The following is a 26455-nucleotide window of genomic DNA, read 5'->3' as shown; positions in this document are numbered from 1 at the left end:
CTCTAATTGCTCAGACTACGACTTTCACGCAAAGATCAGTGCATGCTAAGCCTTGCGTTGAAGGTGTTAGGCCGAATTAAATTTGTTGCCTTTTACCGTGAGTGATTTACTGCTCTTGAGAGATATCCAGACTGTCAGCGGACAGTATTGGGAGGAAGGGCTACCATCGGATTCAGTTGAAGGTTTCTCAGAGCACAGCGCAGAATTTCATATCCTTCGTAGCATCACTATTCCACGATGTTATTTTGCGGACCTCATGAAGACCTTGATTTGCACATGTTGATAATAGCCTACCCAGATATTTACAGCCCCGCCCATTTTCCAGGTCTGTGTACAGATTGTAATGTGTGAGTCAAAGCAGAGCTTGTTTTTTTTTCTAGGGAAAAGTCTGGTGCCAAAAATGAATAAAATGACCAGTGGAAATTCTCTTCTTGCAGCTCGAGTGAGAAACAAAATTGCAGACCTCTTACTATAACTATCTAAAACATTTCTTAGGTGAAGGATAGTAGAAACTGTTTTTCAAAGGTTAAATTCAATTGAAAATTATCCACCTTTCATTGGCAGTCATTTCTGTGAAAATTTGAGCAGACTAGTGTTGTTGACCTGTCGTAAGACATTGCAGTCCAAGATTATCCAGCCGCTGTTGGCGCACTTGATATGCCTGATGAAGTTTTAAACAACTGCAGTTGCGTCAAACGTCCACAATTTTACTGAGTTCCAATTTTCTATTCAGCACTGTCAAAAAATTCATTGGACAAGTACTTGAAACCTTATGATGATATAGCTACTCTCAAACCATTGTAAGCGATTCTGAGCATGTACTTCAGGGCCTAAAGATGTTGCCCCCTTCAAAGAAAATGTTTTCCCGGTGTCATGACAAAATATACCCAATATTTTATTCTAACGTTGAAACTATCAGAACGATTGATTAGCATAATATTTAGTTAGTGCATTTGTAATCGGATTATTGAACGAAAAGATCAAAGGGAATAAATTGGGTATGATGGCATTGGGTATTTTGGCATTCGGTATTTTGTCATGTAACCGTTTTCCCGACCCGAGTCGAAAACAGAAGTTAATCTTGTAAGATCTTGTAGGATCATTTATTCCAATTTGGGACCAAATGGTTTTACAACCGGCTGAACAAAATGTGATAACTTTTTGGTATCTTCTTGTTGGGAACCATTAGATGTAATACGAACTTTTTTTGGTCGCCTCTCTTTAGAGTTCATTTCCGAATAAACCATCTGATGAAGTGAACCGTCAATTTAAACAATCTGATCTTTTCCGTTGTGCCCCCCCGGACGTTTTGCACTCCCAGTTACAGAACAGGCGTCATTACATGGTAAATTGTTATGTAAAAAAAATAGCACGTGCGTCTGAGGGGTGCAAATAGTATGCACCCATTAAGCTGGGGGCACAAACACGGAAAAGATCCAATTAATCTATAATGTGTTTTTTTGAAACATGTTAATTACTCAGAATATAACCCTAAGGTTAGATATCTACATGCTTTAAAATGTCAAATAAATTAATCAGCATTGTTATTAATATAAAAATCTTCAACTTGTGGCTGTTCGTTCTCACAGGTAAAAATAGGATTTGAAGGCTCCTATTTGTCTATTAACGGGTACTTTCTTGTGTTGATCGGTTAAAAACTCGGTTAAAACATTTTTAAAGCAAGTTTTACTATTAAAAGTTCTTATTGAGGAGGACAGTTTTGACACCTATGAGCTGGTCAGGTTTTTATTCCGGTACATTTCAGATTTCATTCCGGTAAATATAAGGGACTTATTAAAAGCGTACAACCTCTCTCCCCCCTCTCTGGTCTGCAATTTATGTGATCAAAAAATCTTCTTGTTGATTTAGCATATGCATTTGGATGAAACGGCACTTATCAGCACAATTCAGCGTTTTTCAGAGCTTTTCCCCGCACAAAATAACTGCTGGATATTAGTTCTTTCATAATGAATCTTGAACAATAATTAATTTAAATATCGGATCTATTCCGTCTCCCCCCCCCAGCTTATTGGGAATATATGTTTTATGACCCCCAGGCGGACGTGCATTAATTTTACATAGTAACGTGCTATATACTAACGTATGGGTCATAAAAAACACTGGGGGGGGGACATAATAGCACCGAAATATCCATCACAATAGACGGATCTTTTCCGATTGTGCACGCACGTACGAAATCCACCCTCATTTACAGAGCACGTGTCGTTACAGTTACATAGTAAGTCATTATGTAAAAATCGAGCACGTGTTTTTGAGGGTTGCAAAGACCAAGGTCTATTCGCAGAAGAAGGCAATGGGGCTCAAGGCGCATAAACTAAGAAGGGGTATAAACTAAGCTGAGCTAGGGTGCATAAATGGAAAGATGCCAAAAGTCTACTAGCCTGGGGCGTGTGGATAATCATTATAGAAGTAATCCCAGTCATAAGTGTCAGAGTAAGCTCCCCCAGATGTCCTGAGGTAGAATTTCCAGCCAGAACCCCACGCAAACGTATTCGCAACCCCATCACATGCGAAGGTGTACAGAGAATTTCTAGTGTAAAGCATGTCTTCAATGTTGTAGAGACGGCATTCGCCCTAGTCTTCCTTGTCAAAATGACATCCAGTTATACTAAGATCTATTGTTTCGTACAACACCCCCCCCCCCGCGAAACAGCAGACACCCGATGCTTATGTTTAGGCAGAGATGATAGAAACATGTTATGATGTGAACTCAGGTGTGGGGGAGCGTCTATGGTGTCTAGATTATAGCCCCACTACGCTACTGGGTCTATGAACAGAAAGAATAAGGACATGTTGTCTCTACACATACCACATCCGGGGAGGGAGCAAAATTTTTACGAAACCTTGATCAGGAAATGAGACCAAATGAGTTTGCTAGAAAAAAAATATTTTCAGTTTAAGTTTCCCTACTCATTACAGGACTGCATCCTTTCAGTACTTCTCTATTAGACTGTAAATATTATTTTTTAATTTTTCAAATATTATATCCCCACTGTTTGGTAAATAATGATCTGACTTTTGTCAATGTATTATGCTTTTTATCAAAAAAACATGTAAATTTTAAAATGCATAGCCGTTAGCTTAAGGGCCTAAAGATGTTGCCCCCATTCAAAGAAAATGTTTTCCCGGTGTCATGACAAAATATACCCAATATTTTATTCTAAAGTTGAAACGATCAGAACGATTGATTAGCATAATATTTAGTTAGTGCATTTGTAATTGGATTATTGAACGAAGAGATCAAAGGGAATAAATTGGGTATGGTATCATTGGGTATTTTGGCATTCGGTATTTTGTCATGTAACCGTTTTCCCGACCCGAGTCGCAAACAGAAGTTAATCTTGTAAGATCTTGCAAGATCATTTATTCCAATTTGGGACCAAATGGTTTTACAACCAGCTGAACAAAATGTGATAACTTTTTGGTATCTTCTTGTTGGGAACCATTAGATGTAATACGAAGTTTTTTTGGTCGTCTCTCTTTAGAGATCATTTCCGAATAAACCATCTGTTGAAGTGAACCGTCAATTTAAACAATCTGAGCTTTTCTGTTGTGCCCCCCCGGACGTTTTGCACTCCCAGTTACAGAACAGGCGTCATTACATGGTAAACTGTTATGTAAAAAAATAGCACGTGCGAGTGAGGGGTGCAAATAGTATGCACCCATTAAGCTGGGGGCACAAACACGGAAAAGATCCAATTAATCTATAATGTGTTTTTTTGAAACATGTTAATTACTCAGAATATAACCCTAAGGTTAGATATCTACATGCTTTAAAATGTCAAATAAATTAATCAGCATTGTTATTAATATAATAATCTTCAAATTGTGGCTGTTCGTTCTCACAGGTAAAAATAGGATTTGAAGGCTCCTATTTGTCTATTAACGGGTACTTTCTTGTGTTGATCGGTTAAAAACTCGGTTAAAACATTTTTAAAGCAAGTTTTACTATTAAAAGTTCTTATCGAGGAGGACAGTTTTGACACCTATATGAGCTGTTCAGGTTTTTATTCCGGTACATTTCAGATTTCATTCCGGTAAATATAAGGGACTTATTAAAAGCGTACAACCTCTCTCCCCCCTCTCTGGTCTGCAATTTGTGTGATCAAAAAATCATCTTGTTGATTTAGCATATGCATTTGGAAGAAACGGCACTTATCAGCACAATTCAGCGTTTTTCAGAGCTTTTCCCCGCACAAAATAACTGCTGGATATTAGTTCTTTCATAATGAATCTTGAACAATAATTAATTTAAATATGGGATCTATTCCGTCCCCCCCCCCAGCTTAGTGGGAATATATGTTTTATGACCCCCAGGCGGACGTGCATTAATTTTACATAGTAACGTGCTATACACTAACAAATGGGTCATAAAAAACACTGGGGGGACATAATAGCACCGAAATTTCCATCACAATAGACGGATCTTTTCCGATTGTGCACGCACGTACGAAATCCATCCTCATTTACAGAGCACGTGTCGTTACAGTTACATAGTAAGTCATTATGTAAAAATCGAGCAAGTGTTTTTGAGTGTTGTAAAGACCAAGGTCTAGTCGCAGAAGGCAATGGGGCTCAAGGCGCATAAACTGAGAAGGGGTATAAACTAAGCTGAGCGAGGGTGCATAAATGGAAAGATGCCAAAAATCTACTAGCCTGGGGCGTGTGGATAATCATTATAGAAGTCATCGAAGTCATAAGTGTCAGAGTAAGCTCCCCCAGATGTCCTGAGGTAGAATTTCCAGCCAGACCCACACGCAAACGTATTCGCAACCCCATCACATGCGAAGGTGTACAGAGAATTTCTAGTGTAAAGCATGTCTTCTATGTCGTAGAGACGGCATTCGCCCTCGTCTTCCTTGTCAAAATGACATCCAGTTAAACTAAGATCTATTCTCTTTCGTACACCACCCCCCCCCCCGCGAAACAGCAGACACCCGATGCTTATGTTTAGGCAGAGATGATAGAAACATGTTATGATGTGAACTCAGGTATGGGGGAGCGTCTATGGTGTCTAGATTATAGCCCCACTACGCTACTGGGTCTATGAACAGAAAGAATAAGGACAGGTTGTCTCTACACATACCACATCCGGGGAGGGAGGAAAATTTTTACGAAACTTTGATCAGGAAATGAGACCAAATGAGTTTGCTAGAAAAAAAATAATTTCAGTTTAATTTTCCCTACTCATTACAGGACTGCATCCTTTCAGTACTTCTCTATTAGACTGTAAATACTATTTTTAATTTTTCAAATATTATAGCCCTACTGTTTGGTAAATGATGATCTGACTTTTGTCAACGTATTAGGCTTTTTATCAAAAAAACATGTAAATTTTAAAATGCATAGCCGTTAGCTTAAGGGCCTAAAGATGTTGCCCCCATTCAAAGAAAATGTTTTCCCGGTGTCATGACAAAATATACCCAATATTTTATTCTAAAGTTGAAACTACCAGAACGATTGATTAGCTTAATATTTAGTTAGTGCATTTTTAATCGGATTATTGAACGAAAAGATCAAAGGGAATAAATTGGGTATGATGTCATTGGGTATTTTGGTATTCGGTATTTTGTCATGTAACCGTTTTCCCGACCCGAGTCGAAAACAGAAGTTAATCTTGTAAGATCTTGTAAGATCATTTATTCCAATTTGGGACCAAATGGTTTTACAACCGGCTGAACAAAATGTGATAACTTTTTGGTATCTTATTGTTGGGAACCATTAGATGTAATACGAGTTTTTTGGTCGTCTCTCTTTAGAGTTCATTTCCGAATAAACCATCTGATGAAGTGAACCGTCAATTTAAACAATCTGAGCTTTTCCGTTGTGCCCCCCGGACGTTTTGCACTCCCAGTTACAGAACAGGCGTCATTACATGGTAAATTGTTATGTAAAAAAATAGCACGTGCGTCTGAGGGGTGCAAATAGTATGCACCCATTAAGCTGGGGGCACAAACACGGAAAAGATCCAATTAATCTATAATGTGTTTTTTTGAAACATGTTAATTACTCAGAATATAAAGGTTAAATATCTACATGCTTTAAAATGTCAAATAAATTAATCAGCATTGTTATTAATATAATAATCTTCAAATTGTGGCTGTTCGTTCTCACAGGTAAAAATAGGATTAGAAGGCTCCTATTTGTCTATTAACGGGTACTTTCTTGTGTTGATCGGTTAAAAACTCGGTTAAAGAATTTTTAAAGCAAGTTTTACTAGTAAAAGTTCTTATTGAGGAGGATAGTTTTGACACCTATATGAGCTGGTCAGGTTTTTATTCCGGTACATTTCAAGATTTCATTCCGGTAAATATAAGGGATTTATTAAAAGCGTACAACCTCTCTCCCCCCTCTCTGGTCTGCAATTTATGTGATCAAAAAATCATCTTGTTGATTTAGCATATGCATTTGGATGAAACGGCACTTATCAGCACAATTCAGCGTTTTTCAGAGCTTTTCCCCGCACAAAATAACTGCTGGATATTAGTTCTTTCATAATGAATCTTGAACAATGATTAATTTAAATATGGGATCTATTCCGTCCCCCCCCCCAGCTTAGTGGGAATATATGTTTTATGACCCCCAGGCGGACGTGCATTAATTTTACATAGTAACGTGCTATACACTAACAAATGGGTCATAAAAAAACACTGGGGGGACATAATAGCACCGAAATATCCATCACAATAGACGGATCTTTTCCGATGGTGCACGCACGTACGAAATCCACCCTCATTTACAGACCACGTGTCGTTACAGTTACATAGTAAGTCATTATGTAAAAATCGAGCACGTGTTTTTGAGGGTTGCAAAGACCAAGGTCTAGTCGCAGAAGAAGGCAATGGGGCTCAAGGCGCATAAACTAAGAAGGGGTATAAACTAAGCTGAGCGAGGGTGCATAAATGGAAAGATGCCAAAAGTCTACTAGCCTGGGGCGTGTGGATAATCATTATAGAAGTCATCGCAGTCATAAGTGTCAGAGTAAGCTCCCCCAGATGTCCTGAGGTAGAATTTCCAGCCAGATCCCCACGCAAACGTATTCGCAACCCCATCACATGCGAAGGTGTACAGAGAATTTCTAGTGTAAAGCATGTCTTCTATGTTGTAGAGACGGCATTCGCCCTCGTCTTCCTTGTCAAAATGACATCCAGTTAAACGAGATCTATTCTGTTTCGTACACCCCCCCCCCCCCCCGCGAAACAGCAGACACCCGAAACTTATGTTTAGGCAGAGATAATAGAAACATGTTATTATGTGAACTCAGGTGTGGGGGAGCGTCTATGGTGTCTAGATTATAGCCCCACTACGCTACTGCGTCTATGAACAGAAAGAACAAGGACAGGTTGTCTCTACACATACCACATCTGGGGAGGGAGCAAAATTTTTACGAAACTTTGATCAGGAAATGAGACCAAATGAGTTTGCTAGAAAAAAAATATTTTCAGTTTAAGTTTCCCTACTCATTACAGGACTGCATCCTTTCAGTACTTCTCTATTAGACTGTAAATATTATTTTTCAATTTTTCAAATATTATAGCCCCACTGTTTGGTAAATAATGATCTGATTTTTGTCAATGTATTATGCTTTTTAGCAAAAAAACATGTAAATTTAAAAATGCATAGCCGTTAGCTTAAAAAAATAACATTCAAAAATATCAAATTACCAAACACCCTGAGTTATTTATTATATATCAGAAGTAATGATTTCATTTAGGTTGTTTGCAAGTGCTTCTATATATAAAATTAAGTTTTTAATGCACCAATATGTCTATTGTGAGGTATTGTTTGGAAATTACCGAAAAGGAAATAATTTAAAGAGTGTTTAATCTACAATTAGTAGAAAGAAAATTAGTGAAAAATCTGGAAAAAATACTTATCGACGTTTTATAAGATCCAAAAACTCACTGGCGCGTATTAGAGTGACTCATAGCACATTCTCTTGCTCCGATACAACTTGCTGAGGTACAGTTAGACAAATTTTCGACAAAAAATTGGCGATTTTTCCAGAAATGCTGCAAAAAAAGTCAGTTTGAAGCAAAAAAGCAAGTGATTTCGTTCAATATTGTGTATCAGTATATCTCAAGAAGCCTTTCTCTTTCTGGAAGAACGTTGTTTTTGAATGTTAAAAAAACACAAAGATTTGATATCGGACAAGCAATCGATTGTTTTGGGGTGCAATACAATCAGATGGACGGAAAATCCTTGTTAGGTGTTGAAACAAGCTAAACGCCAGGACTATTTAGAAATTTTGATACATTACAAAAAAACAAGATAAGGCACCTATGCATAAATCGAAGAACTGAAATTTTTAGCAAGAAAAGGAGTGGAAGGTCTGGAATGGCCGGCATACAGTCCACTTCTATTGAAAATTTATGGGCAAATTGACGCAAATATTGTGATAAAACTGTATGAACAGTCTGCTGGGCGTTAAAAAGCTTAAGGTGTAATGACGCGTTTTTGGAGAACAAATTTGAATAATTTTTCATGTTTAAGGCTTTTTAACAATTCTTCAGGATTTTAACCGATTGTGTGGTTATGTGAGCGGAAAGTCTTGTATAAACCAATTAGCTTTATGTTACAAAACTCCGCAAAATACGATAGACTCCAATTGATGAAGAACGGGAAATGTCCAAAGGAGTGATATGCTGCCCAATGACTTTGACTGATTATTTGCTTGACTACCCAAGATTCAATTGTCCAACTAAGATATTTACAATTCACTAATTCCGAAATTTAAAAAATTCTTTAGGTGTACGTAGCTTTCTGGTAGCATAGTGTATGCTTAACTAGAATCAAGAAATATTTGGACTTAAATTGAAACAAATATTCCCACTAAAAAATTGTCAAAGGATCTTAAAACAATTGTAGAAAATGAAAAAAAAAACGGTTTGATGACAAATCCTAACGGGAATCAAGGATTTTTGATTACACGGGCCGAGGATTTTGTCCAAAAATAACGGGGAAAAGAGTGTAAAAACAATATTTTTACACCGTTAGTGCCCCCCCCCCCCCCCCCCTATTAAGCGTGGAATTCCATTTTAAGTGTTTTTTTAAGATTTAAAGGTGGAATAAGAGTGGATTTACACTCTTTTGATTACACTGTTAAAACTTAATGTTACACTCTTATAAGGAACGCCCATTTTTCGGCTATAGGAGCTTAAAGTCGTTTTGCATCCCTTAATTAGAGAATAAACAGTAGAAACTGACCTTGAAGCTAAAAGCGTAGCATTTTTTGACGACACAGAAACTGAAGCACTGCTGCACAAGTTGCGCGTGAACTTGTCTAAAATGGGTGCCATATGGTTGTAAACAAGGACACTCTTTAGCATCAAACGACGCCATTAGGTCACATGAAGGAAACAAAGTCGTTGACATTAACAGTATCACAGCAACCAATCCACGAGACATCGATAAAGGAATGGTAACCAAGAAAATTAGCTCATCAGAATTAATTTAAATTGGAGAGTTTAACAAAATTGGTGTTGTTAAGTATTATGTAAGGTTTCTAGCATGACAGTAATTATTCACCTTCATACGTGGGTTAGGAAAAATTTACAGCTAAATTGCTTAAAATAATTTTGCCAGATTTGAATGAGAAGTAGCAGAATTACCAACTGCAGCGGCTAATTGCACATGATTTGACTTCAGATGATTAGTTTAAATTTGTATCAAATGTTTTATTAGGGACAGAACACACAGAATCTGCACCCGAAAAATAAAATGTTGACACCTTAAACCGGTCAATTTCGATAATTTCTTTGCCTACCTTTCCACCGTTGTTTACTGTATAATTTTTCCAAGTTTCCAGAAAAAAACGTTTGCCAGAATTCCGAAAGACAGCAATGCTACAGGGAACATGTGATAACACTGTAGCTGACTTTTAATAAAATCGACCTTTGTGATGAAAACTTAGCTTTGAAACGAATGCATCTTCAGTCTCTCATCCGTGGACTGGCAACCAACATACTTTCATGCGAGGTTCTGTAACTGTACCGTTCAACAACCCGGATCGACGTTTTTGTTTAAAAAATTATGTAAGATTAGCTATGAATAGCGGTTATTTTTTCGCCACAAAGCGGTGACTTTTATAAGATTAGCGGTAATCTTAGCGATGGTTTTTAAAGCTTTAAACAAGATCAAAAAATCAATGCAAAAAATGTCAACACAGATCGACAAATTTTTTCCAGCCATTTTCCTTTTAAGCCGATAACTTCTTATTATCACAAAAATTTGATTATTCAAATTGAAAAACTAATTGAAAAAACAAGGAGCCTCGGTATTGTGCGTTCGCACAATGTTCCGAACCCACTCATCGAAATTTTTCGTTTAATTGTCTACCAAATGAGGAAGAGATAAAAAATAATTTGTGTATAAAAAGTTGCTTCCAAATCAAAGCAATTAGAAAAAAAAAGCTATATTATTTACCTCCAAAACGTCTATTTTTTCGAAAATTAGTTAATAACAAATTTAATACATCGTCAAAAAAGCTAAACTAAAAAAGTTAACTTCAGATTCACTACAAAAATATATAACCAGTACTTAAAGAGACTCCATAACGAGTGGACAAAACATAACACAAACTGCAAAGTTAATTACGTTTAAAATTTTTGAAAACAAATAATTCTTCCATTAAAGAAAACCATTGGATATCAACTGGTTTTTAAATGGGTTTATCTTTATTTATACAACCATACTAAGAAATTGAGACCTGGCAATATATCCAGAATGTGTCATACGTCTGCACAAAAACAAAAACACACGAAAATCAAAAATTCAGTTATATTTTGCGATAAAACGACGTCGAAGCCGTTAAGACTATAATCTATTCTGAAACAAAAATATTATCAATTGCGCCTTCTTTGAAAACAAATAAAGCGATATGTGAGCTCTGAAAATTGAGACCAAGTAACAACTAGACAAAGAAAGAGCAAAAAGTGGCAGAATTAGAAAAAACATTTATTTTTCAAAAACAATTAGTTTCAATTTCAAAACATTAGCTATCAACTCAGATCATTAAATAGGTTCACTTATTTCTCCAAAAAACCGAGATCTGTCTTCATTCAGATTATGTCTTACGATCACGGAAAGCGGCAAATACAGACAAAAAAAATAAAACTAAATTTTGCGAAGAACTCGTGTTGATGCCGTTTAAACAAGCAAGGCAATTAAAACTTTAGATTTGTCCAATTGTGCCAAAAATGTGATATGCGACCATTAATTGATGAGACCAGGGAACAAGTAGACAAAAAAGAACAGCAAAAAGCAAAGTCGAAAAATACACCTGTTTTTGTTTTGATTTCAACGTCATGAAAAATTTAGCCATCAGCTGAAATCGCCAAATAGTGAATACAGTATTCATTTCACTGAAAACTACATATTACCAATTGTGCCTTCTTTATAAACGCCAATAAAGTGATGTCGGACAATTCCATAATGTGCCAAGACAAGAAAAACTTAAGAGATAAGAAAACGTCCAAAAATTGAGTATTATTGTGGAAACTCGTAGTTTCAATGACAAAAAAACCATTAATTATAACGTGAAACCGCAATAGATTTTAAAATTTAATATATTAGAAAGACGATGTGACCTGTCTTTGATGACTTTAAGCTCGAATTGGACGAAAAAAGAGAAAAAGTGGCAAAGTCAAATAAACCATTGTTTATTTTGAAAACAAGTACCTGATTCACTACAAACATATATAACCAGTACTTAAAGAGACTCCATAACGAGTGGACAAAACATAACACAAACTGCTAAAATAATTACGTTTAAAATTTTTGAAAACAAATAATTCTTCCATTAAAGAAAACCATTGGATATCAACTGGTTTTTAAATAGGTTTATCTTTGATTATACAACCATACTAAGAAATTGAGACCTGGCAATATATCCAGAATGTGTCATACGTCTGCACAAAAACAAAAACACACGAAAATCAAAAATTCAGATATATTTTGCGATAAAACGACGTCGAAGCCGTTAAGACTATAATCTATTCTGAAACAAAAATATTATCAATTGCGCCTTCTTTGAAAACAAATAATGCGATATGTGAGCTCTGAAAATTGAGACCAAGTAACAACTAGACAAAGAAAGAGCAAAAAGTGGCAGAATTAGAAAAAACATTTATTTTTCAAAAACAATTAGTTTCAGTTTCAAAACATTAGCTATCAACTCAGATCATTAAATAAGTTCACTTATTTCTCGAAAAAACCGAGATCTATCTTCATTCAGATTATCTCTTACGATCACGAAAAGCGGCCAATACAGACAAAAAAAATAAAACTAAATTTTGCGAAGAACTCGTGTTGATGCCGTTTCAACAAGCAAGGCAATTAAAACTTTAGATTTGTCCAATTGTGCCAAAAATGTGATATGCGACCATTAATTGATGAGACCAGGGAACAAGTAGACAAAAAAGAACAGCAAAAAGCAAAGTCGAAAAATACACCTGTTTTTGTTTTGATTTCAACGTCATGAAAAGTTTAGCCATCAGCTGAAATCGCCAAATAGTGAATACAGTATTCATTTCACTGAAAACTTCATATTACCAATTGTGCCTTCTTTATAAACGCCAATAAAGTGATATCGGACAATTCCATAATGTGCCAAGACAAGAAAAACTTAAGAGATAAGAAAATGTCCAAAAATTGAGTATTATTGTGGAAACTCGTAGTTTCAATGACAAAAAAACCATTAATTATAACGTGAAACCGCAATAGATTTTAAAATTTAATCTATTAGAAAGACGAAGTGACCTGTCTTTGATGACTTGAAGCTCGAATTGGACGAAAAAAAAAGTGGCAAAGTCAAATAAACCATTGTTTATTTTGAAAACAAGTACCTTTAAAAGTGATTACAACAATAAGGTGTCGACTAAAACTAAGTAGGTTTCTTAAAACTCCTTAGGAAGTCAATTGAACGTGTCATTATTAGACTTGATTTAAATTTTTGTTCTGTAAATAACATCCTTTAAAAAAGCTTTTAAAAATCTTACTACTGACTATAAAAAACAACGACTAGACCAAAAACTAACCTTTCTATTGATGTTCGTCCATTAGGAACACGTAATTGTTCCGAATATTATGGATAGGGATAATGTGACAAAAAAGTCAAAATATCAGAAAAATGATGCATTTTCGATAATTATCGAGTTAAATTAGCAAAAAACAGGCACAATTTTAATCCAAGAGCACTCTCATAGGAAACAAAAGTACAACTAGCCCTCATTGGTCCTAAAGAAATTTTGTCAGCAGTTTTTGGTTTTGTTAATCACGCAAAATCTAATGTGGACTAAAAGGACTTATTTTTTCTGCAGATTTTGATGAAAAAAGGGCCGAATGTTAAAAAATTCAGCAACATTTTAGCCAAAAAATTGCATCGCACAGTTCAACAACTCTCTTTTAATTTTAGAGGGAAACCAACAACGTTATCTTCAACACTTTCAAAAAATTTTTTGCAAAATTTTCAAACTTAGCAGAAAATAGCCGCAAAAGCTTCGTAGATCTGCAGTCTCAAAAAAAACAGTAAAAAAGACAGACCAAAAAAATTCGTCTTTTCATTGAAGGCTGATATGTTCTATTTTGATTAAAAATCTGGATAAGCTTTTGCTGCCTCTATTAGCTGCCCTCTAATCACCTTCATTTAGAGTGACACACACCCATTTGACCTTATCTCTTTGAATTAAAGTAAAAACTCAGTTTCAAAGTGAGGAAGTCATTTTTGAAAGTGAGGTAAGTCGTTTGACCAAAAATTTAATCACGCGAATGAACAAAAAAACTCGCTCCACTAAGAGCAACAAATGCAAAAAACACACTTCAGTTGAAATTGCATGGACGAATGAACAAAAAGCAGACTTGAAGTGATTGTGACGTCATATGGTCGTAACAAAAAAACATAGCAAGACAAGTCCTGAAATACAATTCAAGGAATTGAATGAAAAACTTAAAAGTACTCCAGCTGACCAGCAGATCAATTGAACAAAGCCAGCCAAAACAAACAAAATAATCTCAAAAGATTGAGAAACTAAAACAATCAAACGAACTAAACAAAAATATACTCATTACTAAAACTCGAAGCTTTTTTCCCTTAGGCAAAATTTCATCCATTTAGAAAAAAAAACATGTTTCAATATTATGTTCAAGGCCATTTGTTGTTTTTGAAATCGGTCCAGCATTATATCTGCATGACCTGAAAAAATTCATTGGCCCCTTGAAGATCGATTAACTCAAAAATGAACGAAAAATACAAAAATGAAATCAATTGCAAAATTTTAAAAAATGCTGAAATTGTGATATTAATATCTTCAGAATCTTTTCTGTGTCTCTAGAGGCTATCCATTAACCCCATTCCAAACATTAAAAAATTCATTGGCTCAAAGATCGATAGGCAATAACTTTTAGAAAAAATCTCAAACTTCAAAAAAAAGAAATTCATTCAAATAAAATTTTGAAAACCGTTCAGTTGCCACCTAGCAGCTATCTAATAACATATTATCACACCCTGGATCAGGTTAGCTGGCTACTGAGGCAAGAGAAACTGAATATAAGACAAATGTTTTAAAAAAAACTTGAAAAAAATTGCAAACTTTATCAAAACTTTCCAAATTTCGAAAGCTAAATTGTTGATAACGAATCCATTGAAGCCAACAACCTTGCAGTAAAGTTTTTATCAGACCGTGGAATAGGTTTTCTGGCACTTGAGAATGGACAAATATCAAAAATCGGCTACAACTTTAGAAAACCTTGAAAAAATTGCAAATTTTATATTAAAAAAATGCCAAATTTCGAGACATTAAAATGTTGAAAACCAATCTATTATTACTACAAACTATGCAGTGCTCTATTTTCAAACCACAAAGGACATTTCCTGGCCCCTGAGGCTGGAAAAACTCAAAAAAAGAAAAATTTTCAAAAAAACTTGAAAAAAAATTGCAAAAATTAGCATCATTTTGCATGTTTGTATTTGTAGTACCAAAACATATAGCTCATAAAATGGTCATTACAAATTATTTTGTCTCGCAAAAGGCCTTCATCATTTTTCAAAAACTTCAACGTAAGACTAAAACAAAAAAAAATAAAAAAAACACGAAAAATTGGAACATTTTGAGCCCAAAAACTCCTAAAAACGACCTTTTAACCTTTAAGGCCCTCCCAGCAGCTGCACCACTATAAGCACTTGAAGGACTACTGAATCTCACTTTGGGCCTCTAATGAAACTTAATGCCCATGGGTCTTTACTTGTTTATCCCGTTTTGAAAGATGGAAGTCATTGAAAAATGTGTGAGCACATCTTAAAAAAAAACACAGCGCCCCAATACAATTCAAATTCTTTGAATTGTAAAAACCAAGAGAAGGCCAATAATGACCCCAGCTATCGCTGTGCGGCTATCAAAAAAAGTTTGTAAGATTATGGAAAATGTGCACAAAATCAACGAAAACCGGTCAAATGTTCACAAACTCGATAACTCCGTTGAATCCTCGATAACTCCGTTGAAAAAACGAAATTCAAAAAAAACTTTTTAATCAAATATTCTAATCTGGACGGGCTTTGTAATGATACCCCTCACAACCGTCGACAATTAATATATCGATCGGCTAAACTGAGCAAAAAACAATTTGAGGATGTAGTTCCTCCCCACTAAAGTGGGTCGGAACAACAAGCAAGGATAGACAGTCCTCTCATATTTTTCAGGCCAGCTTTTCCACGGAATCATTTTGCTTACATATGCAATTGTTTGTTGTGCTGAAAATCTAATAACTGGACATCGGCATAGTCTAAATAGACGATCGTATCCAGTCACACTACAGGCACTGTTCACTATGTATTGTGCAAATTTCAGGATCATCATAAAAATCACCCTCATTAAGACATTTTGAGCTCTCCTCATGTGCGTTGACAATAACTAGTGTATTTCGTACGGCTGCTTTTCGTTTTTGGCATTGCGACGCAGCCTAATTGGTGACCGTTTTAGAACAATTTCGATCCAATGTTGAGGCAGCAAAAATGAAATCGGCCATAAAAACAAAAACGGCTCGTGGCACGGTGTTCTCCAGCATAGTCCATGAAAGAAATGAAATTACGCAATTTCAGCTAAAATTTGTGAGCATTCTTTTTACCAACTAAGAACCATTTCCGTCATATATTGAGGGGATTAAGATGCATTGTAAGCATTTTAATTAGAATTTTTGGAGCTTAAGTGGCCCTTATTGCTTAAGGTTGGTCTGTTTCTTGGTCCATTAAACCAAAGCATTATACTTTTATTATATTATTTTGTCTTATAGAGAACAAATAGAGAACAATTTGGATGCAACATTAGCTACTTTTGTAAACTTCGAAACATTTTTCTTCCAATTGTCGCATTTTCTACAACGTCACATTCTTAAAACCGCCTGATTGGTTTATCTTAACAAATCCGTGACCCCAAAGCCCACAGTGAATAATTGATTGGCCCTTGCTTCAAATTGAAGCTTTTCCTGGTTTTCGAAGATGATTAAGACTGTTCCCTGTTTTTATGTAATTTGGGGCTTTGTTTTACTTGTAAGGAAAAACAACATAAATGGAGAGTTCTAGATACTCTACTGTAATTTGGGGCATCGGATTTAAAAAATTAGTTCTGAGTGATATAATATTTTTGAACAAGAGATCCTTTTTTGCGATTGTTCCTTGTTACCTTTGATTTAAAGGCTTTAAGCTGACGTACTTGTCGGTTTTTAATATAATGCTTGGATAGACAGCTTTTCCCGTAATGTGTGAGCAGCTAAAGCTTAGAAAAATTTGAGTTTCGAAAGACAAATAGAAGTCAATAAGATTCCATAAACAAGTTTTAATACAAAAAAAATAAATAACCACTTAATAAATAAACAGAGCTGGCAGATTGTCAGAAAATAGCCGCAATAGCTTCGTAGATCTGCAGTCTCAAAAAATAGTAAAAGAAACATCAAATAAAGCTTTTAAATGGTGAGATGTTATATTTTGATTATGAATCTGCTTAATTTATTGCCGCTTCTGCTAGCTGCTCTCAAATAACCTTCATTTAGAGGGACACACACACACACTAACTTGACCTAATCTCCCTGATTTAAAGTTTTAAAAAAGCCAATTTTAAAGTGAGGAAGTCATTTTTTAGAGTGAGGTAAGTCAAGTGTGACCAAAAACTTAATCACGCGAATGAACAAAAAACTCGCTCCACTAAGAGTAAAAAATGACGTCACGCACGCAATTCAGTTGAAATTGCATAAACGATTGAACAAAATGCAGATTTGAAGCGGTTGTGACGTCATATGGTCGTAACAAAAATCTTGACGACAAAATAAAAAACAAGAGAAGACCAATAATAGCCCAAGCTATGGCTGTGCGGCTATTAATATTAACAGAGAAGAAACATACAGATTATAAAAGTAACTAAAATTCCTCGGGTAAAAAACAAAATATTGTCCGTTAAATGAAATTTTATTAACCTTAGAATAAAACAAGAAAATCTTATCTCCGACACCAAAATGTGATTATCTCTGACACAAAAATCACAAAATTGTTTTTTTAGACATGGAAAAACAATAACTTCTATGCCAGAACACAAGATTTTTCAGCGAGAATTAATCATGATTCCTTGAAGCTTAAGATCAACAAAATACTCAGAAAACAAACCCCTTACTGCTTAATGCTACAAGATAAATCAACTTTAGGCCAATGTGAACCTTGCGGAAAAGCAAGAGACAGACGGTCAAAAACGACAAACTTGAAAAAATTAACTAATTAAAAATGTTTAAAAAAAATCTATTTATATGTCTTCAAAAGCACTATTGCGTTGATCAGATCTACCTAATTTCTCATCTGCAAGATTTAAAAAGCTTTATGGGCCTGGCCCGTTAAAATTAAAAAGCATGAAACAAACAAAAATATCCAAAAAACAACTTGAGAAAAATGCAAAATTCACTACAATATTTTTGTAACTAAGTTGGCATTACCAATCATAAGCCTCAGATAGTGTATACCTCGGAACGTTTCAAACTCATCGGAACCCAATGAAACCATGAACTATGAGGGACCCTGATCGACGATCAATGTGTCAAAAAAAAACAAAGTTAATGGCGGTGGAGATGCAAGTGCTGCGTGTGTGTGTAAATGGAGGGCGGAGGGGGGGGGGGGGGGAGGGAGTTTAACTCTACACTTTATGAGTTTTCAAATAATAGCATTCTTATATTTCTAGGGTGTATAGAAACAATTCTGATTTTGGCTGGAGAAAATATATAGTTTCCCCAATACAATAATGTCGGTACAAAAAATTTGTTTAATAATGAAAGAACCCTTTCTTATTCATATTTTTTTCTAATGAAAATTAAAAGAATTTATGTTCTCGCAGTTTAAAAGAACTTATGTTCTCGGAAGACCCAAAAAAGATACAAGCATTAGAAAATTGTGCAACTATGCGACTCAAAAAAATCAACTCCGAACATACTCATTAAACCCACAACTGCGTTGAACCCCATAAAAAATATAAAATGAATTCAGTAATTTCGCATAAAATAATAATTCTAAAATCCCTGAAACAAGTTAACTTGAAATAAATGTAAAATGCTCGGATTGCTAAAACTCACTATTAAAACTTCAAAAGTTCAAATGTAAAGTAATCGTAAGTCCACGTGAACCATTTGATGGACGTTATATTCTCGTAAGGAAAATAACTTTTCGATTATCTAGTAAACAAGAGTATATATAAGTCTAACTCAAATTACCATTGTTGCCACACTAATTCAAAAAAGACCAAATCAGCTTTTGTACAGAATAGAAAATAATCTGCATCTTTTTTTAAGTCGAATTCAAGATGTCTCCTTGCAAAATAAATTTGTTTTAAAATCAAAGTGAAAGCTTAAATAATTAATAAAGTCTTTTGACTCCTGATAGCATTTAATTATTAATTGTAACGTTTATACAAAGCAGGTTTTTAATTTGAATAGTTCAAACATTAACTGAAAGAACCTTTACATACTAAGATTACCGTGCGCGCAAAAAAATTCGGATCTACCCCCTCCCCCTCCCCCTCCCCCTCCCCCCCCCCCCCCCCCCCCCCGTTAGTTAGCAAATTAAAACTTTGTTTCTGACTCAAAACATTAATTATTCAGATAGGTCAATGTTAGTTATTTAAGGTTAGGCAAAAAATTCCATAGGATTTTAAACATTATGTCTAGTTTTTAAAAAAATAATCTTGCAACAAGGCCAGCGAATTTTTTTTTTCAGACGCCTCTCATCTAATGGGTCATTCGTGACTGGCTTCATATCCCTGGTCATTTTGGTTGGTGCTAAAAAAATCACACTTTCAATTTTGTCAGTGAAACTTGTCAACTTAACATTTTTATGAAAACCAATTCAGAAAGAAGCGTTTTGCAATTATAAGTGAAACAAGTTAACAAAAAAGCAAGTTAACAGATCAAATAAAGGATCTTTTCCGTTTGTGCCCCCACCCCAGCTTAGTGGGTTCATATCATTTGACGCACGCGCTATGAGAACACTCCAGACGCACGTGCTATATTTTACATAATGATTTACTATCTTATGGTACGTGCTCTGTAACTGGGTGTGCATAACGTACTGGGAGGGGGGGCACAAACAGAAATGACTCCCAAATAAATTTTACATCTGCATAAAATTATCATCAGGGTTAGACACAGGATTGGACAAGTTAGTATTAGCACCATCAAATAATTGCGACATGCCATTATTGTACTCAGTTGAGCCCAGATTTTGGTGATTAGATATAAAATCATTTGGATTAGATTGATTATCAGCGACACTAGAAGCTACATTATCAATGTCCATACTTTCAACACGAGTTTGAGGCATAATTCTACTAGCTTCCGAGTCTGTAGAGTTTATTGGCGCACCATCGGCTTGCATTTCGGTTCCAGGAACCGTTGTTTGCTCTAGAGCGGGTTCAATTTTGACTTGAGTTTCAGTTGCTGTGTTCAAAGAATTATGGACTGAAGTCTGAGCCTGGTTGCTGCATGCGGCTTTCTGGGCAATTTGGGCTTCGCAGATGTTAAGTACTGAAGACTGAACTGTAGTTAGAAGAACTTGACCTTGTGTTACTAAGTGTTCTAGTCGGTCGATTTCGCTGACATTTTGTGCTTGTAGCTGTTCGATTCCCGTTATCTATAAAGAAAAAATAATCAGGGTTAATAGAAAAAAATAGTCAATTGCAAGAAATCCCTCGGCCAAAAAGGGGTAATCGATCAACGGCAAGTCAATTCCTATATACAGTTGTATTAATGTACCCAAAAACAATGAAACAAAAATTGTAAAATTCATTTACAAGAGCTGAGAAACAGTTCCGTAAAACATATGAGTACCCTCTTGAGAATAAATACAAAGAAGATTTAAATGATGTTTGAAGGGTAAAACAGTGCAAACTATTGAGCAAAATGGTTTTAAAATTTGCACAGCAAAACCCACTGGATAAGAAAACAAATTCAAGCATGAAGTCAAGTTGGAAAAGCAAATTAATTTAGAAAATTTTAAAATAAAAATACAATACAATTGATTTGCAAAAAACTGCCATACTTTAATCTTTCAATTACCGGGTACTTTTTCAATATTTAATTTTCACTTATCCTAAGTTGCTGAAATTCAGGTCTTTAAAGATCACGATCTAAGAAAACACGTTTTAAAGGAACCTAGTTGTCTCTCTCGCAAGGAAACGATTTTAATCTAAGTATACTAAATTTGACTATAGAGTTGCAGACACTTTCAGTCATTAAAAAACGAAAAATCGTTCTCAAGGTTAAATCGCCTGGTTTTCACTGTCGACTAAGAAAACAAAGAAAAAAATTGTTACAACTTTTATTCCAAAAGAAACCTTTCATCTTTGATCCTTTTAACTATGGTTCTTTTGTTTATTTTGGATACAGGTTCAGAGCAGATTCCCTCAATTCTCCCTATGTTAAGAAGTCCTAGTCATGGCTAATTAGTTTTTTTGCCTCAATTGTTGTATAACTGGAAAATAGTTTTTAAAGACAATGTGAAAACAAAGAGAAGTTAACAAAAAGACACAATTGAACACAACGATTGTCCTTTTTTCAAGAAATCGTTTTTTCTGTTGTTTTTATTTGCAGTAATCAATACTAGCTTAACTACTCATCTAGCCGAATGTACCTGTCAGGCAATTGGAGGACATGGTTTCCGTTTTGGCTTGAGCATAAGAAAAAACAAAACCAAACGACTTAGGACGGATAAATTGCTCTCAAACGACCGCCTCGCTTCAGAAGAGGCAAGGGATTCTGGCAGGTTGGATGAGAGGGGTCCAAATCACCAGGTGTAAGAAGGTGGATGAGGAAAGTTGAGGGAGGCGGTGAGCAGGAAAAATTGATGGAGGTGGGGTGACTCAGGAAACCGCCCTTCACACCATGAAAGTTTTTTGTCTCCCTTATATGAAGGACCAAAAAAATTTTCAAGAATTGCATTTCGGCGATAAAACAGGCGCGAACTTTTTGGTTATGAGTCAAATTTTTTCATTTCAGGTCATTGTCCCACCCCTGTTGTAAAAATCGTGTTGCACAAAATGTCCCCCACCCGCCATTGTACTTCTAGTCAGCTCTTTTAACTACTAAGGCTGGCGAGGTTTTTCAACTGGCTTCATAATCCTCGTCATTTCCAAAAAAATATAGTTCCTTCTCAATTATGTCGGTGAAACATGTCAGCTTTACAACGACTCTTCAATCGTTTAAAAGGCATTTTAATGAAAAACAATACAGAAAGAAGCGTTTGGCAATAAGTCAAAAAAGTAAACAAAAAAGTATATGAACAGATCCGATGAAGGATTTTTTTCTGTTTTTACCACCCCCCCCCCCCCCAGCTTAGTGAGCCCATATTATTTACATACCCCAGACGAACGTGCCATATTTTACAATGATTTGGTATCTTTTGGTATATGCTCCAACTGTGCGTGCATAAGGTACTGGGGGGAGGGAGGGGGCACAAACGAAAAGGTCCCAAATCTTTAAATCTGCATAAAATTATCAACAGGGTTAGACACAGAATTTAACAAGTTAGTATTAGCACCAACAAATAATCATCAACTCAAAGCCGGCAAGTCAATTCCTATATACCGTTTATTGTATCAAAGTACCTAAATCAATGAATAAAAAATTGTTCAATTCATTTATAAGAGCTGCGAAACAGTTCCGTAAAACATGACTTCCCTCTTGAGAATAAATACAAAGATTTAAAAGAAGCTTGAAGGGTAAAACAAATGAGCTTGATTCAAAAAGAAGCTTGAAGGGTTTCAAAATTTGCACAGCAAACCGCACTGGATAAGAAAACAATATCAAGCATGAAGTCAAGTTGGGGGAGCAAATTAATTTAGAAAACGTCAAACTTAGAATATTGTTCGACTAACAAAGTTAAATTGCCTGTTTTTCACGGTCGAATAAGAAAATAAAGAAAAAAAATTGTTACATTTTTATTCCAAAAAACCTTTTATCTTTGATCATTTTAACAATGGTTTCTTTTGTTTATTTCAGATACAGGTTCAGAGACGATTACCTCAATTCTCCCTGTGTTAACAAGTCCTAGTCATGGCTAATTAGTTTTTTTGCCTCAATTGTTGTATAACTGGAAAATAGTTTTTAAAGACAATGTGAAAACAAAGAGAAGTTAACAAAAAGACAATTGAACACAACGATTGTCCTTTTTTCAAGAAGTCGTTTTTTCTGTTGTTTTTATTTGCAGTAATCAATACTAGCTTAACTACTCATCTAGCCGAATGTACCTGTCAGGCAATTGGAGGACATGGTTTCCGTTTTGGCTTGAGCATAAGAAAAAACAAAACCAAACGACTTAGGACGGGTAAATTGCTCTCAAACTACCGCCTCACTTCAGAAGAGGCAAGGGATTCTGGCAGGTTGGATGAGAGGGGTCCAAATCACCAGGTGTAAGAAGGTGGATGAGGAAAGTTGAGGGAGGCGGTGAGCAGGAAAAATTGATGGAGGTGGGGTGTCTCAGGAAACCGCCCTTCACACCATGAAAGTTTTTGTCTCCCTTATATGAAGGACCAAAAAAATTTTCAATAATTGCATTTCGGCGATAAAACAGGCGCGAAATTTTTGGTTATGAGTCAAATTTTTTCATTTCAGGTCATTGTCCCACCCCTGTTGTAAAAATCGTGTTGCACAAAATGTCCCCAACCCGCCATTGTACTTCTAGTCAGCTCTTTTAACTACTAAGGCTGGCGAGGTTTTTCAACTGGCTTCATAATCCTCGTCATTTCCAAAAAAATATAGTTCCTTCTCAATTATGTCGGTGAAACATGTCAGCTTTACAACGACTCTTCAATCGTTTAAAAGGCATTTTAATGAAAAACAATACAGAAAGAAGCGTTTGGCAATAAGTCAAAAAAGTAAACAAAAAAGTATATGAACAGATCCGATGAAGGATTTTTTTCTGTTTTTACCACCCCCCCCCCCCAGCTTAGTGAGCCCATATTATTTACATACCCCAGACGAACGTGCCATATTTTACAATGATTTGGTATCTTTTGGTATATGCTCCAACTGTGCGTGCATAAGGTACTGGGGGGAGGGAGGGGGCACAAACGAAAAGGTCCCAAATCTTTAAATCTGCATAAAATTATCAACAGGGTTAGACACAGAATTTAACAAGTTAGTATTAGCACCAACAAATAATCATCAACTCAAAGCCGGCAAGTCAATTCCTATATACCGTTTATTGTATCAAAGTACCTAAATCAATGAATAAAAAATTGTTCAATTCATTTATAAGAGCTGCGAAACAGTTCCGTAAAACATGACTTCCCTCTTGAGAATAAATACAAAGATTTAAAAGAAGCTTGAAGGGTAAAACAAATGAGCTTGATTCAAAAAGAAGCTTGAAGGGTTTCAAAATTTGCACAGCAAACCGCACTGGATAAGAAAACAATATCAAGCATGAAGTCAAGTTGGGGGAGCAAATTAATTTAGAAAACGTCAAACTTAGAATATTGTTCGACTAACAAAGTTAAATTGCCTGTTTTTCACGGTCGAATAAGAAAATAAAGAAAAAAAATTGTTACATTTTTATTCCAAAAAACCTTTTATCTTTGATCATTTTAACAATGGTTTCTTTTGTTTATTTCAGATACAGGTTCAGAGACGATTACCTCAATTCTCCCTGTGTTAACAAGTCCTTGTCGTGGATAATTAGTTTTTTTGACTCAGTTGTACAACTGAAAAAGTTTTTAAAGACGCTATTCGAAAACAAAGAAACATTAACAAAAAGACATAATTGAACAACATGTTTATCCTTTTTTCAAAAAAATCATGATTACTGTTGTTTTTATTTGCAGTAGCCAATACTAGTTTAACTACCCAGCTAGTCAATTGCACCTCTCAGGCAATTAGTGGACAGGGTTTCCGTTTAGGCTTGAGCATTAGGGAAAAAAACAAAAGACCAGTAAAGCTTAAGGCTCTAAGAGCACTTGATGTCCTCCGGGCGCTACCTGTTTATCCCGTTTTTGAGGACGAAATGTCAAAATTGTCTGCAGAAAAATACGTCAAGCGAAAAGTCGCATTAAAAGACAACAGGACTAGTTTAATTGCTACAAACTTCGTTTGAGAGCAATTCGGTTTTTTGTCTAAAAAATGTTAATCCGATTTTCGCTATCCCTAATCTTTTAGAACCGGTGGCTGGCTTCGGTAGCAGCGAATTGGAGCTTAAGGAGGCTAGCATTACGGCATAAGCTCCGTGGAACTGGAACGGAGAGGGGATGGGGTTTTGATCGAGGTTGGGCGAGGGGATAGTGGGATCGAGCGTGCGGGGTTATGAGTGGAAAGAGAAGGTGGACGAAGGCAGGGAATGAGCGCGGTTGATGTATTGTTATGCGCTTCATTTTCGTCAATAATCAATTTCTTTGGCCTCTTTTAAAACATTGCAGCCTAAAATTTAAGCTTATAAAATACAAAAATTCTAAGCACCCACTTGCAATCATCTGAGTTTTAAAAAGTTTAAAAATCGAAACTACACAGCGGCTCAATTCACACCCCTCCACCCTGCGGACTATATAATCCGCAACTTTTTTTTTAAAAAATGTTGGATCAATAAACTACAATAAAGCAGAATAAACCTGAGTGAAAAATTCCACCACTAGAGGTCGTAAACAAAACGATTGGGGGACAGCTTCAAACGTGAATGTAGATATGAACCACTTAGGTTTCTCTCATTCTTAATTCATAAAATGGTTGTTTTGCATATATATATATATATATATATATATATATATATATATATATATTTCAGATGCTGGTTCAAAATTTCAGATGCGTTTCAAAGTTCCTTCCGCACCAGTGTGTAATTAAAAAACAATTACCTGCAAAGCTTTGGTGCTTTCAAAGGAAGGAAGAGAATCAATCAGAATGTCAATATCTTTAGCCGTTTTGATGATCGTTTTGGCGTAATAATTGATTGATTCGTCTGATTGTCGCTCTATATTTTTTACATTTTCATCATCAGCCTCACTTTGCTTGTACAATGGATTAGCGTTTTCGTTGTTCTCGTCAAATTTGGAGGGGGCCGCTTCCTGTTGCAAGAGACCGATAGCATTGCACATAAGATCTGCAAGCTCGTTAATTGCATCCTGCAGTTGCGTTACTCGGTCACTCATGACTAGCAACGAAATATTTGGTGAGATGCTAAATGGTGAGTGAATACAAACGAAAGCTTTTCATGTCAATCTGTAAAACAAAAACTATCCGCTTTTTTCCTATCGCAAAACGGATCTATTCTGTTTGGGCCCTACGTCCTAGTGGGCGTATAACTTTTACGCTTCCCACGTACCTGCTTTCATAGTGGTGTACTATAAAAAATAGTTTGTAAGTGGTTGACGGCTTCTATAGAAAAACTAATAGAGAAGTACAAAATGAGTGACTGTAGGATACTGGAAACACCTCTAGATGTTAGTTCAAAGCTTTCAAAACTTGATTCGCCAAAATTAGGAAGCAAAGAATAACAAGATATTCAGTTTTGTGATTATAGGGGAATAGTAGGATAATTAATTTATTTTGCGTTGATTACAATACCAGATATTGCACATACAGCTAAAATTTTGAGTTCCTTTGTAGAAAATCTGGAAAACAAGCATTGAAACGCCGCAAAAGCATATCTACGCTACTTGACGGGTACAAAGTCTGGAAAAACTTATTTATAGGATGTGTAACAAATTAGATCTAAAAGGTTTTTCGGATTCTGACTGGGCTTGTAACTTAGATAGCAGAAAAAGTACGAGTGGTTATGGTTTCAATCTTGACAATAGTTCAGGAGAAATCACCTGGTCTACTGGTCTATTGAGTTATAAAAGTACGTATCAACCTCCACAGCTGAAGCTGAACTGAATGCAGTAGTAGAGGCAAGCAAAGAGGCGGTACACTTCTCAAACCTTTTGGAGGAAAA

General features: G+C 35.6%; 2 protein-coding genes across 2 annotated transcripts in view; both read right to left on the bottom strand.

Moving 5' to 3' along the window:
• Positions 1-18864, bottom strand: part of LOC142348080 (uncharacterized) — a 28629-nt gene extending 9765 nt beyond the window's left edge. The window contains exons 1-3 of the mRNA XM_075399245.1: positions 18480-18864; positions 9229-9644; positions 6951-7152 (exon numbers count right to left, since the gene is read on the bottom strand). Coding sequence (XP_075255360.1) covers positions 6951-7152; positions 9229-9429 — 403 coding nt within the window. The 5' untranslated portion in view covers positions 9430-9644; positions 18480-18864. The remainder of the gene's footprint in view (positions 1-6950; positions 7153-9228; positions 9645-18479) is intronic.
• A 522-nt stretch (positions 18865-19386) lies between these two features.
• LOC142348724 (mediator of RNA polymerase II transcription subunit 21-like) lies at positions 19387-25771 on the bottom strand. The gene is made up of 2 exons (XM_075400188.1): positions 25377-25771; positions 19387-20170 (listed from the first exon to the last, which is right to left on the bottom strand). Exons 1-2 carry the CDS (start codon positions 25668-25670, stop codon positions 19652-19654), a joined length of 813 nt encoding a protein of 270 aa, XP_075256303.1. The 5' UTR covers positions 25671-25771; the 3' UTR covers positions 19387-19651.
• Between the last annotated feature and the right edge of the window lie 684 nt (positions 25772-26455).

Source organism: Convolutriloba macropyga, chromosome 10 (assembly GCF_964194025.1).
Source record: "Convolutriloba macropyga chromosome 10, txConMacr16.3, whole genome shotgun sequence".
Lineage (NCBI taxonomy): Eukaryota > Metazoa > Xenacoelomorpha > Acoela > Convolutidae > Convolutriloba > Convolutriloba macropyga.
The sequence above is the reverse complement of the archived record's forward strand: the minus strand, read 5'-3'. Positions and strand labels throughout refer to the sequence as shown.

Excerpts from the sequence above, each read along its gene's own strand:
- LOC142348724 (XM_075400188.1), bottom strand. The coding sequence starts at position 25,670 with ATGAGTGACCGAGTAACGCAACTGCAGGATGCAATTAACGAGCTTGCA. Across the intron at positions 20,171-25,376 it reads AAAGCACCAAAGCTTTGCAG|ATAACGGGAATCGAACAGCT; the intron begins GTAATTGTTTTT and ends TTTTCTTTATAG.